General features: G+C 40.4%; 1 protein-coding gene across 10 annotated transcripts in view; it reads left to right on the forward strand.

Annotated features, from left to right (window-relative positions):
• Positions 1-8,995: 8,995 nt before the first annotated feature.
• Positions 8,996-19,670, forward strand: part of BDH2 (3-hydroxybutyrate dehydrogenase 2) — a 50,048-nt gene continuing 39,373 nt past the window's right edge. Inside the window, exons 1-3 of one of the 10 annotated variants that reach the window (XM_029596988.1) lie at positions 8,996-9,078; positions 9,431-9,577; positions 18,923-19,028. In XM_029596988.1, coding sequence (XP_029452848.1) covers positions 18,957-19,028 — 72 coding nt within the window. In that variant the 5' untranslated portion in view covers positions 8,996-9,078; positions 9,431-9,577; positions 18,923-18,956. Of the gene's footprint in view, positions 9,079-9,427; positions 9,578-18,922; positions 19,029-19,670 lie in introns of all 10 variants that reach the window. The other 9 variants (XM_029596993.1, XM_029597007.1, XM_029597003.1 and 6 more) reach the window with 9 other exon arrangements.

Consider the following 19,670-nt stretch of genomic DNA (forward strand, 5'->3'; position numbering starts at 1 on the left):
CTGGAGAGAGGTCTTGCGGTGGCTGGAAGAGATGCTGATAGTCTCAATGATGTGGGTTTTATTTTTCTTAATACCCCACAGGCACTTAGAGCCCTCTCAAATCCAGCTATGCCAACCGATATTTATAGCAGCTAGAATGGAACTGGCTCTTCTTTGGAATTCGAAGAGATTCCCTCCATATTGAAAGTTTAGCAGAGAGTTCATTTTTATTGTAAAATGTCAGCCATATCTGCTATGTTATTGCAGAGTATAGAGATTCTGGGAGGTGTGGAAACCTTTTCAGGACTGGGACCATATGCATTGATGTGAATATTTTTTATTTCTGATTTAGATGCTAACTGCATTCTTGACTAGACCAAAACATATTATATATATATATATATTTTCTCCTCATATTTGCTGTAATAGTAATGTATGATTTTTCCTGATACTGTACTCATCATAAGCTTATATTTTGGGGGTGGGGGGTTAAGGGTTACTTTATATTTGTAAAATGAGTCAACATCTGAAAAAATGAGAATTACCATCCCTTTGTTATCATTGTTTTGGATTATTATTATATATGTTTGACACTAAATAAAAATTCTTAATACAAAAAAAAAAAGTATGTTTTCTGAATGTTACAAATTTTATATTATTCAGCCCTGTAATGTTATCTATAGAATTTCCACATAATGGCTGCTAGTTCCTAGAATGCTTGATTTATTTTGAGGTAATCAATAGATCAACAGAAGATCAAAGTCTCCTTCCCATAGTAAGATTTTAGTATACATCAAATCTTGACAATGTAGAATAGTGGAAGTAGTTTATGCCTTGATTAAAGCAATGTTGGCATACAATAGTATGTTGCATTATTCCCATATCTGAAGAGCCCCCGAGATAGAACTGAATGTGTCCTAGGCATGCCTGCAGAATCAGCTTCTGCCGTAAGAGCCATAGAGAAAAGTAATTTCCTATACTGTAACACCATCTCTCCTCATCACAACTGTCTTTCTCCAACCTCTCAACTTTGTTCCTACCATCAGCTCTGGTTTTAGACATTGAGGCCCAGGGCAGGAACTTGGGGAGGGGGTGCCAAATCCCAGAAGCTCTCTGTGCTGTGCTGCCCTCCCCACCCCCATGGCCCATTCCCGGGTGTTCTCCCTTCTGCCTTTACTCCTCCCCCACTCTTCCTTGGCCTCTTCCCAACTGTTTTCCCCATTCCTGATGGCCCCTTGTGTACTTTCTTTCCTGCTGTTCCCTGTCTTTCACCGCCCCCCCCCCCCCCTACCCACAGCCAACCTGATGACCCCTTCTTGGGTGCTCTCTTCAGCTTCCCACGCTTGGCCCTTTCCTAGGTGACCTCCTTCCTTCCCTCTTGGGTCCTTCCTTTCTCTTCCTCATTTGGCTGGTTCCAGGCCCAGCAGTGACAGAGATCTTTAGCACCAGCAGCAATTTATGAAGAAAATTAATGCAGGGTCTGTTAGTTGGCACATGATCCACGGGACCTGTGGTGGCTCCATTCCTCACAAGGTTTTCTTAGTAACAGGATACCCATGCTGGCGGGAGGAGGTTAGACACCTAACAAGGCCTGTGAGTGCCTGCCAGGCCCTGTGCTGATTTTCCACCTGTTGCCACCACCTGAAGATTACAGGCACTGTTCCCTCTAAAGGTGCACGTGTACAATCCACACCTTCAACCAAGCACAGCCCAGACCTGAACTGAAAGAGAGGAGCAGCGGGAGCCCCCATGCTGCTGTCCCATTGCTCCTTCCTACCTGTGTTGGCCCTGCAAGCATGTTCAAAACTTTCATCTACAGGAAGTGGTGGTCACAAGTTTTAAACATGGTCTCAGAATCAGCACAGACCGAGATAGCAGAACAGGCTGATAGCTAATGGGTGGTCTGGGTGCAGTGCCTGCCAGGTCACAGCACAGCTGTTGGCTGCAGCACCGTGGAGAAAGGCCAAGTAACTGAGGAAAGCGGGGAGCATTTCTGGCAGGTCCCACCATTGCCAGAGGTGACTATTGGGCCTAGGGATAGAGAAGAAAGGCAATCGCAGGTTTTGGGCCTTCTGTTAAAGAGTTGGCGCATCCCTTAAAAAGGGGCCTGCCTGGAAACGAAGGGCTGGTACTTCAGGAAAAGGGGCCTATGTGAAACTAAAGGCTGGTGCCAGACCTGTGATGGGCAGGAAGGAGAGTAGCTCTGGATTATGAGTACCATTGAAAAAAAAAATAGTTGGCCACAGATGGAGAGTGAGGGGAGTCAGTAGTGAAGCTGTCAGTGCCCCTTATTGGTGTGTACAGTGTACTGAGTGTGGACAGGAGAGGTGGCTCTCTACTCCTTCCCTATCTCCCAGACATAGCAGTTATGGCAACCAAGCCATTCCCAAGAGGCCACCATAGAATCGGGAGTCCAGGGTCCCCTTCCCTTCCCCCAAGTTATCACCCTTAAAACTAAGGGGTGGGAGGGGGATAGAAGACAGGAGCAAGGATGCTGGCCACTTGCAAAAATCATGTGCCCAACCCAACAATAGGGTATACCAGTACGTGCCCTGGAAAATATTAAAGGGAACATAGATTACAGGGTGGTGGGTCACTGGGTCTCCCCACACTGCAGCTGCTGCTTGGATGGAGTTTATGCCACGGTACCATACATTGAAGACGTGCTAATATCCTACTAAAACAGAGTACTTAAGTGAATATAAAATTATCTTGAAAAATCAGTTTAAAATGCTTTTTCCTCCAATCTCTAAAATATCGTTTTTCACTATGTAATATCCAAAGACAGTCACTTTGGAACAGGTAAAAGTACAAATTAAAAATTCTTTACAAAAAGTTCCACTCAAAACTAAAGGAACCTACTAACCAAAATGTGTGTTCACAGATGTATGTGGATCTGAAATAAGCCGCCTGTGTCAGTCTCGCATGTGTGTGTGTGATGGGTGTTACATTTGCTGGTTTGTGGGCTCCACCCTATCGAGAGGCCTGCCAAGACTGTCCCCTTCGCAGCCGGTCTCCACCGGCATCAATCAGTGGGCCCTCCGCTAGGCGCTTGCGCCAACCCATAAAGGCCCCACGGTGTGAATAGCGCTTGCTGGAACCCCTGGATGATGTCACACAGCCGGGTCTTTAAACCCAGCCGTGAAATGCTACAGTGCTTCAGCAATGGGTTGACTTCACCAGAAGTGCTACTTGCTGCCTTCAGCCTTGCCCCGTTCTGCCTTTGAATCTTCAGCTTGCCCAGCCTTTGCTTCTCCAGCCTTGCCGCCTTCTCTTTCCTGTCTCACCTAGCGCTACCTCATTCCTACCCTTGGACGGATTACAGGTATTTGATCTCAGCCTGGACTCCAGGCCTTCCTCTGACCTCAGCCTGATCCCGGATCTACCCTTCCATATAGTTTGGGTTTCCTGTCCAGCTCAAGGAATATTTCCCTGGACTCCAGGCCTGGGTCCACGGCACCATCTCCTTGACCAACTGATTATTGGACCTTACTGAGAAGACTGGTGCTTGTGCTCCCATAAGGGCATTAGACCCCCTCATATTTTGTGTGTCCCCATCAGGAGGATTGCAAATGTCCTGAATATCAGGTGTGAAAAGGACACAAAACATCAAAGTATTGTATTTTAGTTGCTGCTGCTGTTAACTGGGTTTCAATTTTCAGAAAAAGGCACTATATAAGTAAAAAAATTAAATGTAAAAGTTATTAGGGGAGAACAGTGACACACATCTCTTTTGGAAAATAAGCTAAATGGGGAGTCTTATGCCAACATTTTAAAATATTTTTCTAGACAATTTTTTTCCAGCTGAGCTAGTGGGTTTCTGCTGCTCTGTTTAGTACCTTGGTCCACTTTATCTAAAGGTGGAATCTTCTCACTATTTTACATTGATGGTCATCCTGTTCTGTCTTGCTACATTTATTCCTGCTACTGTAGTGCTTTTCCAAGACACCTGACTTTATATCAGTGTTTCCCAAGGCACACCTATAGAAACAACAATGTTATGTGGCACACCAACCTCCACCAAACCAGCAGTGCAGAGAGAGGACTTGTATGGCTAACAGACGGGTTAGGAAACTACCCACCAGTTTCTATCCCAAATTTTTAAATAAAGGGGAGAGCAGGAGGAAGCATACATTAACCTATCACAATGGACCAGCTCCTTCTATATACAAGTATAGGAGAAGTCGGTATGATGTGGGCAGCTGGCTGATACCTTGGTTGTCGTATGTGGCAGCCAGAGCTCCTTCACTGCTACTGCCCCCAACACTCAGAGTGAGCCATGTACAATGCTCTTCCCAGTCTCTCACTCAGCCTGGAGATAAGACAGAGTCTGGAAGCACTCAGAGGGAGGCTCAGAAGGGGGAAGATGATGAGATGCTGTGTGAAATTTGTGTGCTACACAAAACAGAGCCTCGCTATCTATGCCCATTAACTACCACACTCCAGGGCTCATGTTGTAGCTTGACAGAGGAGGCATCCATGATTACGCACATTAATAGCCGGCTTTTGGGGTATATGGCTGCTGTGACTGAAGGGGCACTGCGGCTCCAACAGACAGGCCAGTGGGATCCCATTCCACCATAGCCCAAAACAAGGCTGGCGGGGCTTGGCGGTCCCCGTCCTGCCCTGACACAAAGAGAGGGAGAGGCCCTGAGAACGTGTGTGTGAGGGAGAAAGGGAGTATGTGAAAGGGAGTATGTGAGAGAACATGGGATTGTGTGCGAGAGAATGGACATTTATAAATGTGCGTGTGAGAGAGAGAGCCTTTTTGCATGTCTTTGTGTGTGCTTGTAGGGGAGAGAGGAAGTGTGAGTGAGAGCCATAGGTATGTGTATGAGAAGAGGGAGTGTGTGAGAGAATGAACATTTATTATGTATGTTAAATTGTAAGCTGCCCTGAGCTTAGGATGACAAGGGTTAGAAGAACGCTAAATAAATTAAATGGGTAAGTGTGTGTGAGAGAGGATAAAGTTTGTGCGGCCCCGTCACTGTCTCAGACAGGCCGATGCAATTAGACGTATGTTAAAATGGAGTGCTCGTACTGAGTGCCCATTTTCCTAACGCGCACACAGCCACCTCTCCTGGGCACCTGATGCTACATTTTAATGAGCTGCCATGTTAAAAAGGACGCGCTAGGGAAGAATTAAGCGTCCTCAGCGCTCAAATGCATCAGGCTCCCAGGAGAAGTGGCTGTGCACCCACAATTGCAACGGGCGATCGATATGAGCGTCCATTTTATCCCGCTTCAGGTTGATTTATGGACACCAACATACACACAATAGCAAGGGGCAAAACTGGTCTGGAGCATGTCTATTGTGCATATATTTTATGCGTCCAGAATTTTTTTATTTTCACCAAGTCTGTTACATTATACCTCTATTCTTATACACTGCTAGCAGTAGGTGTTTAAGAACAATGCTTGGAGCCACACAGGATACAATTTTTTTAATTTCTCGTGATCTCTTGACCCGCAGATTGATTTAATGCCAGCTCTGGGGCTGGAGTTAAATTTGATGTTTAGAGAAGTGCGTGTTGGGCGCCCAGCAATTCTCTGCATTGGGAGATAATAGCTAATAACCTCATCTTCGTGGAATTTACATGTCAAGAGCACTATTGGCTAAGCAGTTGTTTGGATGCACGTTTTGGATACACTAATCTCCTTATTGCATTGGGTGCTAGTCTACCGTGTCCAAAATGTGCATAAATCTGTGTCCTAGGCTGAGCTTTCTTTATTGTATCGGCCCCAGAGTGACTAGAAATCAAAAGATCCCAGTTATGAAGAGCAGGAGATTTTTTTTAATCTCCTTATTAGTTTGAATTATTGGGTGGTGGTTTATTTTGCCATTTTGAAATATTTTACTGGAGTTTGGGGAAATTGATAACATTTTTAAGTTATTGGATGTACTATTCATCAGATGATTTGAAATATTTATTATTTTTATTACTATAATTTTACTGTTCTGATTCATGATTTATATTTTTTGTGTGGTGATTAGAAGAACCTAACAGGTTTAAGGCCTATGTATTTCAGATATCAGGGCAGGCTAATATTGGAGACAGTATAGTAGTTTATAGGCCAATGCAGAAATGCTTAAGGCAGAACAAAATGGATACAAATGAACCAGTTAAAACTGGAACTTGTTTTATACCACCATGCAGAAGCAAACATTAAGAAGAACTGAAAGAATTGTAGACTATGTCCAACAGAAGGTGAAAAGTTAATAAGGGAAAATGGAGAAGTGAGATTCTTATGACATAGTGTTATGACAAAGTTGCTTTCTTCTAAAGTTGAATTTGCTAGGCATTGCAGATTAATGGTAGAAAGAAATAAGATAATGAGCTAATGGCTAATTGTATATTTTAAGTAAGAGAGGGATTGCAACAAAAGTATGATTGGTAGTAAATATGGAATTGTGACAAAATTATTCATGTATTGTGATTAGGCTCTTGATGAAAGTGATAGGTTGAACATAATTATGTCTATTATGGAGATTAATTAACTTTGCATAAAATAGAGTATAAATTGATATTTATTTAGTATTTTTATTTATTTATTTCCTGTTTTGAACAAAACAACTTTTGTTTTTTTTTATCTATGTGGTTCTCATTATGCACAATTATAATAAAGAGGAACTAAAGAGGAACATCTAACTGCAGCAACCTTGGGCACTGGCTGTCATTTTTTTCAGTCTATGCAGGAGTGAAGACGACCCACGGAGATCTACAGAATACATTAGCCACACTTGATTTTCTTGTTTGAGGAATGGTCATGCTGCACTGCATACAGTGTCTGGCTGGTTGCAGTTTCCAGTTCAGTTTTTGCCTGCACATTTCTATTTTTTTATTTTATTAGCCTTTTTTATACCGGTGTTTGGAAAATACCATCACATCGGTTTACAATAATAAAATGTATGTAAAGAAACATAAATACATAAAATACAGTACTAAAAATTCTATACAACTAAAATTATAATAATTTTTCTATTTATGCTTTATTGTCTCTTTATTTTCTGTTTGTCTCCAACAGTTAACTGACACATGTTGATATATTTTGTGTAATCTATGGGGTGTTAAATATCATCTGAATAAAATCTTTTGTCCATTTTCTAAAATTGTTGATGCAATGCTGACAGATAATTTAGATGTTTTGCCTTTCTTGAGGTTCTCTTTAACCCTTATTATGTATTCCATGTTCAATGTATTCATTCATTTTGTTTGCTGTAATTTCCAATTTTGGTTCTCTGTAAACCGAAGCGATATGTACCAGTACATGATCTTCGGTATATAAAAGTCTTTAAATAAATAAATAATCGTTTTGCTGGTGGCTAAAACTGGCTAGGGCTTGCTTTCTTGCATATAGAGCTCTTAGGAGTTTTTCTTGTAATGTTTTATAGCCAAGTTGACAGATAAAGTAGGCCAAGGTATGCACAAGGTATGCACAGTCTAGGGGTGTGCCAAGGTATGCACAGTCTAGGGGTGTGCTTTATTTCTTAGTTATTTAGACAAAATTTGAAATTTGTGTTGGAGATTGTTTGGCTCAGCTCTGATGGTGTGTGATCCAGGGATACATGATTGATGAAAATATTCTGTAGATATGGTATTTCTATATCTAGAGAATGAGTATTTCTATATTTCTAAGACCAGTACTGGAATGGGGGGGGGGGGAATGGGGGAGAGTGCTGAGGTCAGGGGATGAGAGAAAGTGTGCCCACTGCTGCTAATTCATGTCAATTTGAGGAGGGAGTATTGGCCCCCCCCCCCCCAGTCTGACTTCCTTACCCTTTCCCCCAAGAAGCAGGAATCAGTTGGGGGGAGAGGGGCACCATCAACAATTTTTCACCTACCATGCTATTTGCCCTAGAGTTGGCTCTGTGTTCACTGTGTTTTTGTTGGGGGGAGAGGACACTAATTTGTTTTTGCACAGGGTACCAGTTAGCCTAGAGCTAGACCTGAACATGTTTTCCAGAAAAGAGCTCCAGCATGGTGTGTCTTGTTGCTGGGAGGTGCTGGGAGCAGAACCCTTGCGCTAGCCTGGATCTGAGCATCAGGCAGTGGTGACTTTTCCATGTGCACCTAATCAGATCTGAAGGCACATCGGTGTGCCATGGCACACTGCTCGGGAAACAGTGCTTTAGATAATATCTGTCTTTTTTTTTTTTTTTTTTTTTAATGTTTAATAGATATAACAAAAGATTCCAGTAATAAATCAACCAATACAAAATAACACAGTGTACTTTGTCACATCTCCTTTTTCATAGCTACTGAAAGCTGCCATGAGCAGCAACATATACACAAGAAAGGCAATCGTTCACTCTTTATACATACCACCAACTAAATACACTAACAATGATATTGTACCACATTGCATCTCTTAATGGTTGACCATATCTATAAAAGACACTTTTATTGGGTGCCAGTGGTAAGGCCAGGTTTATAGATTGTGGGTGTAATCATCCAAAATAATTCCCAAGCTATGAAATAGACTTTAATTTGTTTTCGCTGAACTTTGGAATCTAGCATTTCTTCTAAATTCCAATCCAGCATAGACGAAAACCATATGTTCAATGCAGGTGAGGCTTCCTGTGTTCAGACCATAATTTAGAATCGTGTTTACTAAGGATTTTTCCTTTAGACACAAAACGGGAAAAAAAACTTTAGTAAATGAACCCTTTAGCAAAAAAGCCGACTGACAAATCGAATATAACCTCTCGATAAGCCAGACATCCAGCTAAATAGCAGCATTTTGCCCAAAAATGGGGCTTAAAAAAATAACCTGCTCAATAACCAGCAGAACACCATTCCAGAAGTCAAATTTAACACAAAGCATAAGGTTATTAAGCAAGAAGCCTGCCTGCATTTTATATTTAAGATATAAAGGGGATTTGATTATTAGGTCCACGTCTGTCTTTTTATAATTGGGATGTACAATCTGTTTTAATTTAGCTGTACACTAGGTGGCAGCACCTACAGGACTATGATGAGAAAAAATATTTCTGATGTACTTTATATCCCAGGGTGCAGTGCAGTGTGATCAGGACTTCCTCCGGTGCATAGATCAAAACGGAGAAAGCTGGAGACTAGTTACCGAAATATTTTTCAGGTGGGTATGGTGTGTTTCGAAGCCAGCATGAAGGATAAAAAAAAAAGAAAAAAATCCTATTAAAGCGTGTAACTGCCAGAGGGGTTAGTCGTGTTTAGTCTTCAGTAGCAAAACAACTCAGAGGCTGGTGGCACCTTATAGACTAACAGATTTATTGAAGCATAAGTTTTAGGGGGCAAGTGTCCACTTCATCAGATGACCTCAATAAGTCTGTTAGTCTATAAAGTGCCCCTAGTCTCTGTGCTTAATTTAAATTGCATGAACTTCTTTGAAACTATTTCTTGTGAGTCTTCATACTTCTCAATAGTGGTGTAACTAGGACAGAATTATTATTTTTTTTTTGTTTTAGCAGGGTCCGAGGTTAACATAGGAGGGCACTAAGCATACAGCATCCAGCGAGGAAGGATCTCCAAGCGGTGAGTCCCAGCTCGTTGGAGAAGAAATTGCATGTGAAAAGAGAGCAATAGCCATATCTGAAAGCAAGCAGGTCACGGAGAAGGTAATTGGTATTTTAGAGGTGAATTTTAAGACCTGCGTGCGTATGCACGTGTGCGCGCGTTTGCCGGCTTGCGCACATAGACGCAGTGATTTTATAACATATGCGTGTGTATGCGCATATACGTGCGACTGTTATAAAATCGGCTATTCACTCATACATGTGTGCACGACTATATACTGACATGCGTATGTGTGCACAAATGCCTCGATTGCGTAAGTGGGGGGATTTTAGAAAGCATGCATGCCAACACAATTACCTGTTTCCCCAGTTCTTTCTCGGTTCGCCCCAGAAAAGGAGAGGATTTCATAAACCCCCTAGCTAACTTGCCTCCCTTTACCCTATTAACCCCGACCCTTCAAACCCCGCTGACTAGCCTAGTTTTTATTTTATTACTTACATGCTGTCCATAGCAGAAGTAGAGTTACGCATTAGGGGACCCAGCGTGTGCTTGTGCATGTAAATACTTACGCGCAGACCTCATGTTTCAGACTTGGCCTGCCCATGCCCTGCCCCTGTTTGAACTTTAAGATTTGTGCGTATAACAGGAGATACGCACATACTCCTGTGGTTTTAAAATCCACGCGTAACTCCTGACTTTGGCGCGTTTGGGCTTTTAAAATCCACCACTTAGTGTCTAAGTAGTCTTCATACTCTGTTGGCTGACAGGGCTTAGCTTCCCAGTAAACTCCTTGGACTATCCTTTCTATGAAGGCAAATGATCATTATTTTAAACATGAGTGTGTGTTAACTTTCTTCTACATACTTACAATGAGAGTCAAAATTTAATCATTAAGCAACCACCTCAGTACTTTTGAAGAATAAATTGTGGACCATCATGCTAAGCAGTACTGGTTTATATATAAACCTTCATTGCTTTACACATAATCATTGGTCTGAATCCAGTTCTATTATTTTTCAAGTTTTTTCTTGTCAATAAAACAAGTCAAAGGTTACTTATCTTTCCTTAGTCATAAATTTTAATGCCATAATCCCAACATGGGCCGTGTTTCGAAATCTAGCCTGCGTCAGGGGAATCAATTCCTTCATTGCTTCAAAGACACCTCCGCGTCAGCCTAAACGTTTGGCTCCATGTTTGATGGGAAAATATTAGCCTGGTACCAGCCAGGATTGAAAATATTGAAAAGACAGATATGAGATTTAGAAAGATGGTGGAGGAAAGATAAAACAGCTGCTAATATTTTACTATGTAAAATGAGTATTGGTTATTTCTTAGCCCAAATGAAGAAAGCTAATATATATAATACAACATTTGCTAACCATCTCCTCTTATAATATCATCTCATTATGTAGCAGGCCCCTCCTGGTGGAATGCACTTCTGTTAGAACATAGAGAAATAGCTGTGAGAACATTTAAGAAAAACTAAAGTCCTATTTAGAGAGACCTCATAAATCCTCATATCAGCTTGGGGTGCAGAATGAATCTGTGGATATTAGAATAAATTATTTATTGGAATGTAATTATACTTTTTAAATACGTTTTGTAAAATATGTTTTCATTTGTCAAAATATTATTTAGGTTTTATTGTAATCTGCCTAAGCAGCTGAATGAGATGGAATAGAAATCTTTTAAGTATGCCCCTTTGAAGGACTTCAAAGGGGCGTGGGATAAACACTGTGGATCCATCAAGTCTAGAGGGAGTGAATGCAGCAAAACACTGCACAGAGCGGCAGTAGCCACAGAGGCATTCACGGAGTGGGATGTCAGTGGTTGGTGTTCCACCTTCACGGAGCGGAAGGATGGAGGGCTGCCATCTCCAAAAAACAAACAAACAAAAAAAAAACAACAGGGGTGGGTAAGAGTATGGGGCAGGGGTGTGGCCTGCTTGTTGCAGTGGTTGCTACCCCTAATTGAGCTGGATGTTCACTTGGATGCAGATACAGAGCTGCTCTCTACATTGGTGGTGGGGTGGAGGGGAATTAGGGCTGGAGGGTACTGGAAGCCAATAGTAACAGGTGGGAGAGAGAAAAAAGGAAAATAAAAAAAATGGATAAAGTGCGTAGCTTGCTGGGCAGACTGGATGGGCCGTTTGGTCTTCTTCTGCTGTCATTTCTATATTTCTATGTTTCTATTTATAGATTTTATCCTCAAAAAAGGAAGCAATCAAATCTATGGTTGGGGCCAAATTCTCAGTAAATGATGATCCAGTAGGCTTGTCTGAGAATCCTGTAATCATCCAAAACAACTGATGATTTTCCACCTATTTCAGTGGTTTAGAGACAGATAATAAATATTTTCAGAATGCAAGCCCCCAGCTGAAGAGAAAATTTGGAGGACCTGTTTTAGACATAATGGGATAATGGGACTCTCTTCATGTAGCAACTTAAAGACCAGCGTTAATAGCTTAAACTGCATCCTAGAGGCAATAAGGAGTGAAGGAAGCTCCCTGTAATACTGGGTTACATGTTCCTCTAGTTGGCAGCCTGTAATTAATCAAAGTGCCGCAGTCTGAAGTAATGGCCAGGCATGCAGGCAGCACATACAAGGCATTACAGTAGTCCAGGGTGCTTAATACAAGTCAGGCTTTGGTAACAAAAAAAAAAATTAAGCCATCATACCAGGTGCATTTTATAAAATCCAGACTTTAAAACAGACCCAAGTTACAGCTGCAAGGTAAGGCATACATCAAGGATAACACCTACATTTCTTATTTTTGTCTGGAAGCGAAGAAACCTGGTTGTTCAGTTGCAAACCCTGTTGACACCAGAAGTTAAATCATGACTAATTGAGAGCCAATGTAGTGCTGTACATCATTGATTGATCCCTTTAAATACACTCTGCTAGACATGTGAAAGTGGCCTGGAGATCAAAGCTTGCTGTGCTGTAAAGCTGTAGATCATTGGCATATGTTTGTAGTGTTCGCTGAAGGACTCGATAAGTTGCCCAACTTGGTACATATACATGTTAAATAGGCTGGCAGATAAAACTGACCCCTTAGCCACTCCTGACCTTTAATTGTATTAAATGCTGAGAAATTAGCCCCAGCTGTCACTTGCTGTGTCTGATCAAACACAAAGGAGTAAAATCATTTCAAAAGTATTCCCCCTATGCTTATTAACTCTAAACAGGTGAGCAACACAAAAAGGGAAAGTGTTTAAAACACTGCAGAGACATCAAGCAAAGTTAATACTACTGATCCTTTGTGATCCAATTCATGGAGGAAAAAAATCAGTCATGAAACCAACAAGGCTCTAGTACTGTGGCCAAATTTGAACCCATACTGTTCCCGCTAGTGCACTGTTTCCATTTGGCTGCCTGTCTACTGCTAATCAAGCTCCTTGTGCACTTCTTCGTGCACAATTTGAGTGACTGTGTACTGTTCTCGGCTGTGATTTCCACCTGTGCATCAGTCCACGCCCTGAGTGCTCTTGTGTGGCTGGATCTTGCCACTCGGCTTTATCATCTTTGTATCTGGTAGGTTTTATTATCTACCTTTGGTTTTATCTGGGAATGGTAACATCCTGACTTGGGGATGGTTGCTTCCTCCCAGTCCCGATCATTATGAGCAACTGGAGGTAATGGTGGTCTAAGCATTATCAAACAAAATTGCTGACGTAGTTCAAACTTCAATCGATGTGGCTAATGTACCTTTTACCATGGCCATATCTGCAATTTCACTATTGTTAGTAAACGCTCAACCCCTTACTAAACAGGGTCCAGTTATATTTGATCTCTTATATGATTCCTCCCCTGATTGCATGCCTGTCTGAGACATGGTTAATCAAAACTGACAGTGTTTTATTAAACCAGTCATGTCCTCCTGGTTTCTTTTTAATTTCACAGGCTACAGCAGAGGAGAAATGAGATAGAGGACGCATGATAATTTATAAACATTTGCAGTGTCACATGGAATTTGCTAGAATTTCATCTCCGTTTGAAGTACTTCTTGCATCTTCTCCCACTCGTAATATTTGCTTGGTATACCCCCTCCGGGCTGATGTCTTTCAATTCATTAATTGAGCTGCTTGCCAATATGAGAATTGATGTATATGCCCTCATGGTAATTTTCAAAGGAAAATGTAACATACTATTGGAGCAGTTTTCAAAAGCCCATTTACCCGTATTAACGGGTTAATTTTCAAAGGCCGGCATGCACGAAAAAAAACGGGAGATACGCTTGTGGCCGCTACACACGGAGGAACCGGCAAAGCAAAAAGGGGCAGGCTGTGGGCAGGGCGGGCCGGGACAGCGCCATTAGGAGGCACTATCCAGGTAAAGCGCATGCTGGCAGCCAGCCGGCCCATGCATGTTACTGCTGCTCCGGAGAGCAAGTAAGTATGGTGGTAAGGGTCGGGGAGAATAGTGGAAAAGGCAGGCAGGGTAGGTGTGGGGTTTAAGAAGTTCCCTCCCTGTCCGCTCCTTTATTGGAGTGGATTAAGAGGTAGCTGGGGAAAGGCCCTATCACACTGCCATGCGTGCATTACAAAATCGCGCTCCCCCGCCCCCCTTTGCGCGTTTACAGATATAAAATCAGGCGCGCAGGTAGCGGATTATATAACGTGCGCACGTCGCCACGCGCATGTTATAAAATCAGCATGTCTTTTAAAATTTGCCTTTAAGTGCACTTAATGCAGGTAAACTTGATGACAATTCAAAAGCATATAGTGTAGCAGTTTTCAAAGACTTTTGTTCATCCATTGTTCAAAGGCTTTTGAAAATTGCTACAATATAATGCTATTGAATACATTGTCAGTTTGGGTTAACCATGTTTCAGTCATGCCTACAGTCAAGGGAGGAATCACACGAGAGATTGAATATAACTGCACCCTGTTTAGTAAGGGATTGAATGTTTACTAACAGTAGTGAAATCATAGATATTGTCATGGTAAAAGATACATTAGTCACATCAATTGAAGTTTGAACTACGTCAGCAATTTCGCTTGATACTGCTTAAGACCATCAAACCTCCAGTTGCCCATAATAATTGGGAGGAAGCAACTATCCCCAAGTGTAATTGGGGACTTTAATTTGCTTATTGATGAACAACCTTTGTCCCCTGTATGTTACTTTCCTGGACTCTTATCGGCTCTTGGATGGGAACAATTAGTGCACCAATCTACTCATAAAAATATACATACTTTAGACCTTATTTTTCAGCATCCAGTCTCTAGCAGCCTTATTTTGCCCTGTTTAGATATTCAGAGTACCATGGTCTGATCATTTTTTGATAAATGATAAATTGCCTTAGACCATTTATCTCTCGCATCTCTTTTTATCTACAAATTAAGCTCTAATTCATACAGTATGTTGGAAACAAATCATCATAACCATCTCAAGAATCATTCTAGGAAAAAATAAATAGTCTTACTCCATTCTGCATTTCCCAGGTTAACACCGTTTTTCTAATGTAGCACCAAATTATTTTTTAGAATAGTGCCACCATGTACTTGTGTGTTTTTTTATTCTTTATTGCCATTCTAGTTCACGGCCTCCCTCTCATCTTTAATAGCTTACAGCTGAGCAGTTAATTGGAAAGGCAGAGAGGGATTTACAAGTAAACAACTGCTTTGAGAGCCATTATCAAGGTAATGTTGGTAGTAGCAGCCTTCTTAAGGGGAGGAAGGGTTTGTGGTACACCCGAATCTGGACAAGTGCTTAGTCTGAGCTAAATCTCTTCAGAATAGGATCAAGGTAGCTTCTAGAATAGTGGAAGTTTGAGAGACCAGCTTGGATAGTCAATTACGCAAAAGGGCAATCAATCTTCAGCCTTCCCAATCAATGGAAAGGTTTGAAACCTCTCCCAAAACCATGAAAGGGAGAGTTTATCAAACTGAGAAAAGAACAGATAAAACATTTAGTCAAATGAAGAAAATAATTGTGTTGGAAGACCCAAGAGCATGGGGTTTCTCTTCAACTATTCTGGCCCAGGGAACTAATCTATTCCATAGATTAGTTCCCTGGGCCGGAGCACATAAGAGATCCCTACACTATTCTTGTTAAGGAAGAGCTTTATTAGAAGCTACAGCATGAATAGTAGTGACAACAGGTGCATATTTAGTAGGTTGGGGAGCGCACTGTAAAAATAAATAAAATTACTGAATCCAGGGCCAGTGGATTCAAACAGAAGCCTCTTACTTGTTCAATAGATTAGAGACAAGCTTCCTTTAGTGAAGGTGGAACAAACTAGTAAGATGTTCCAGACGTAAGAGCATTTGAATGATTGCAAAACAGTTAACGGCGCATAAAGGATGAACATCATCGACTGGTTGGCCCTGAAGCAGTGGCGAGCAAAACATGGCGCCATGTCGGGCTGGCTTTTTTGTTCAGTAATGTGAGGTTACTGCGATTCGCTCACGGATAAAGACTTTCAGAATATAAGGGAAGTAATTCTCTGGCTTATTTTATTTGCACACATTTTCAAAAATTTAAAAAATAAGAAAGCAGTTGGTATGGATATGATCACTATGATTATAAAGAACCTGAGGCATACAAATTCATACTAAAAGCATGGACATTATGAATGGTCCCATCACCCAATTATTAAAATCAATTTTTTCAGCACTTTTCTAGTTGCTTTTATTAGGAATTCTCTATTTTAGAGACTATTTTGAATTAGTGTGTGCTATTGTTTCTTTTGTTTAATTTGCTGCACCACTTTTTTTGATTCTGAGTATTGATTCATCGTATACTTCAGCATAACACTGTTTTGCCCTAATATTGGAAGGAGTGGATAATGGTCAAAAACTCGGATCTTCTCTTTTTGTGGGCAGTAATGAATTTACTTCAAATACTGCATTTTCCATTGCAAAACAATAAAAATAAATATAAAAAATAACGGTAACAGCAGAAATCTCCTAGATCTAGAAAAATGGGGTTTGAGCAAGGAAGACTTTCAGAAAATAGTACAGAGGTAGGGCAAGCCTCAGATAAGCTTAATGCCAAAGTTCAGCAGATTTATAACAGGCGCAAATAGCTTGACACTATATTAATAAAGACATTGTCAAAGACAGGAATATAGTATGCCTTTCATCCTTGATGCCTTATAGGCCATGTTTGATGCAAGGTAGAGGAGGAAAATCTTCAAGTAGTGCCAGTTCCAGATTGGTGAAGAAGACCTTAGTATGCAGATTTGACGTGATAAAACTTTGTAGGCACTTCAGGATTTTTACCCCAAGGTCTAATGTTAATGGAAGAGTCTACTACATTTTAGCTCTGAGTTCAGTTAGTAAAGACAGGTTAATATCCCACAGTGCTAAGGGCAAGAAAACAGTCAACATTCTTCGCATATATATTTGAGAGATGGTGATTTGAGGCTTTTTGGCGTGCTGAATCCATCTCACCATAGTGAGCAGAGATTTCAGAATTTCTAGTCTTTTTACAAAGAAAGATTGGACAAATGTTTATCACCTAATACATGAAGTTATTTTGAGGGGAGAGAGACAGTTCATCCTGATAATGCATGCTTTTTGAGAAGCAGTAAAGAAAACAAGTCTTCCTTTCAAAATAGTGATACTGCATTGGAATCTAAATTTAGTTCTAAAGGTGACGACATCATCTGCTTTGGAGCCCATGACACATGACTCCACTGTAGAGCTCATTTTGAAGATAGTGATTTTAGTAGCCATCATATCTGCTAGATGAGAATAAGCTTTATCATGTAGAGAACCGTTTTATAAAATTCAACACAGATTCTGTAAAACTATGTTTATCTGTTTAACTAATTGATTGTAAAAAAAAAAAAATTAAAATTCTAGACGTAAGGTGAAATATTAAGTAAAATGTATGGAAGTAACCAGTTCCTTCCAGAAATCAGATAGATTGTGTTTGAAAACAACTCGAAGGGGAAGCAACCTATAAACCAACAATAGAAGGATGGTTGAAAAAAATAGTTGGAATAAATGATAAAAGAAAAAATGGTCCAGAAATAATAAAAGCATACTCTGTTAAGTGTACATACATCTTCATGGGCAGAATAAAGGGCTGTTAAGTCCAGCAGATATTGAAAAACAGTTTCATAGTTATCTTTGCATACGTTTTCTAAACTCTATAGGTTGGATATCTTTGCTGAAGCAGATGCAGCTAATGGATCGAAGTTTTGGTACGTCCCAAGCATTCTGGAATGATACAGCAGAAAGACAAGGAAGGAAAAAATTAAACTTACCTGATCATTTTCTTTCCTTTATTTCTGCTATACCAGTCCAGAATCCCACCCTATAATAAATAAATAAAAAGCGATAGCTCCACAACAAGGAAGAGTTCAGGAGAAAGCATCTTCTAAAACAAGCTTTAAAAAGAGAGTTAATGACCTAATCAGAAGACTTTATAAGGTTTGACGGAAGAATACTTGTTTAACTGATCCGGAACATAGCATTGTAGTATTAATGATGTCAGAAAAATAAATAAATCTAGTGCTCTGCCTTCATCGGCTAGAAGAGAGAGAAACCTAAGCATCCTAGACTCATGGAGCAGAAATAAAGGAATGTTTAATTTTTTTTCTGGCATTGCATTACGTTACATTTTCGATTCATATGTTGCTGCCCTCCAGCTTTGGGAAGAGATTTGAGGCAACATTTTAGGAATTGTGGGAAAGGGCTCTGCCAGTATAGTTTAAAAAAAATAATAATAATAAGACTATGCCATTAATCTGTTGGTTTACACTACATCGGTCTGGTGGTTCCTTCATGCTGTCTTCCTGAAGATTTGGATTTCTGGATAGATTTGTCAATTGTGGAATTTGTACTCCTTGTAATTTTGCATTTATATTGCATGTGTGTTTTATTTTGTGATCTCCTTTGAGTTTTTATGGAGTAAGGGTGGGATATCAAATATGAATAAATGAAATACTTTAGCACTATACTGATTTTTCTGAGTATGTGTTCAATTTCAAAGTGATGTAATTGCAATGCTAAGAACCACTGAGGAGTAAGTAGTAAGGCTGAAGGAAGATTTGGGTTTTGCTAATCAAGATAAAGGTGGGAAGGAAACCCATTGTGCATCCATAACTGATTCTGCAGCCATGCAAAAATATTCTCTGGTTCTCCCCTCTCCCCTGTATATGGCGATTGGCTTAAGTACCAAGCTTCACATCTCTCCCTCTATTTTAACTGCATTCTTACACCCTCCAGTCTCTGCCCCACAAAATCTTGTCTAGTTTCCTTTTATAGTTAATCAGTATTGTAGCCATGAGCATTTCCTGTGGCAAAGTGTTGCTGAGTTTGTGTACAAACTGAAAGAGAACTGTGCTGGAACTTTCTAAACACCAGTAGAAGCAGAGAGTATTATGGACAGACCCAGAAACCTACTCTGTCTCAGCTAGACATCAGTTGGTAATAGACAGAGAATGAGTTGATGATTAGCAAAAACTAATGAACTGTGTCTATTCACATGTTTTCCTAGATAGCTGTTTCTGCCATTCCTGATATGGGTCGCCTGGACGGGAAGGTGATTGTGGTGACTGCAGCAGCTCAGGGTATTGGACGAGCAACTGCTATAGTAAGTTTCCAAAATTCATCATGTTTCCCTCCTTGTACAGTTTTCTCTCTTGGCTTGATTTTAGACCTCATTGGATTAAGAAGTCATATTGGCAGCCTGGCACAGGTCTTCCTAAACAGATAAAATAACTTCTCCCATATTTAAAGGCATCTTAATTTTAATGTACTGACTTTCCTGAGAATCAAATCAGTGTAAATAAAAATTAACATAGAAACAACAAAACAAAAACAATACTTTGACAATACAAACTAACAAATGTAATCAATAAAACAAGACAGCTTTGAGATACATAAAATGTTTTTACTTATATGGTTTCTGAAAAAGCAGCATGAGCTCAGATTAAAAAACGAATAGAATTTACTGTAAGTCATTTCATATTGCAAAATGAATTCAAGGGAACGATTATGTATTGTGCTGATGTTTTTGGTTTTGCAGTACTATGGTCAATCTGACTGTTCAGCATTAATTTAGGAAAGCCTTCAATTCAACAGACACCTCTAAAACAGGGACTCCCACAAGGGCTTTCCCCATTGACTTCGATATAAAACAAAAAAAAAACCAAATGAAAAAAAAAAATGTTTCAAACAAACCTGATGAATGACTGTGAGCTCCGAAACAAATTAACGATCCAAAACACATTTT

The sequence above is a fragment of the Rhinatrema bivittatum genome, chromosome 1, assembly GCF_901001135.1.
Source record: "Rhinatrema bivittatum chromosome 1, aRhiBiv1.1, whole genome shotgun sequence".
Lineage (NCBI taxonomy): Eukaryota > Metazoa > Chordata > Amphibia > Gymnophiona > Rhinatrematidae > Rhinatrema > Rhinatrema bivittatum.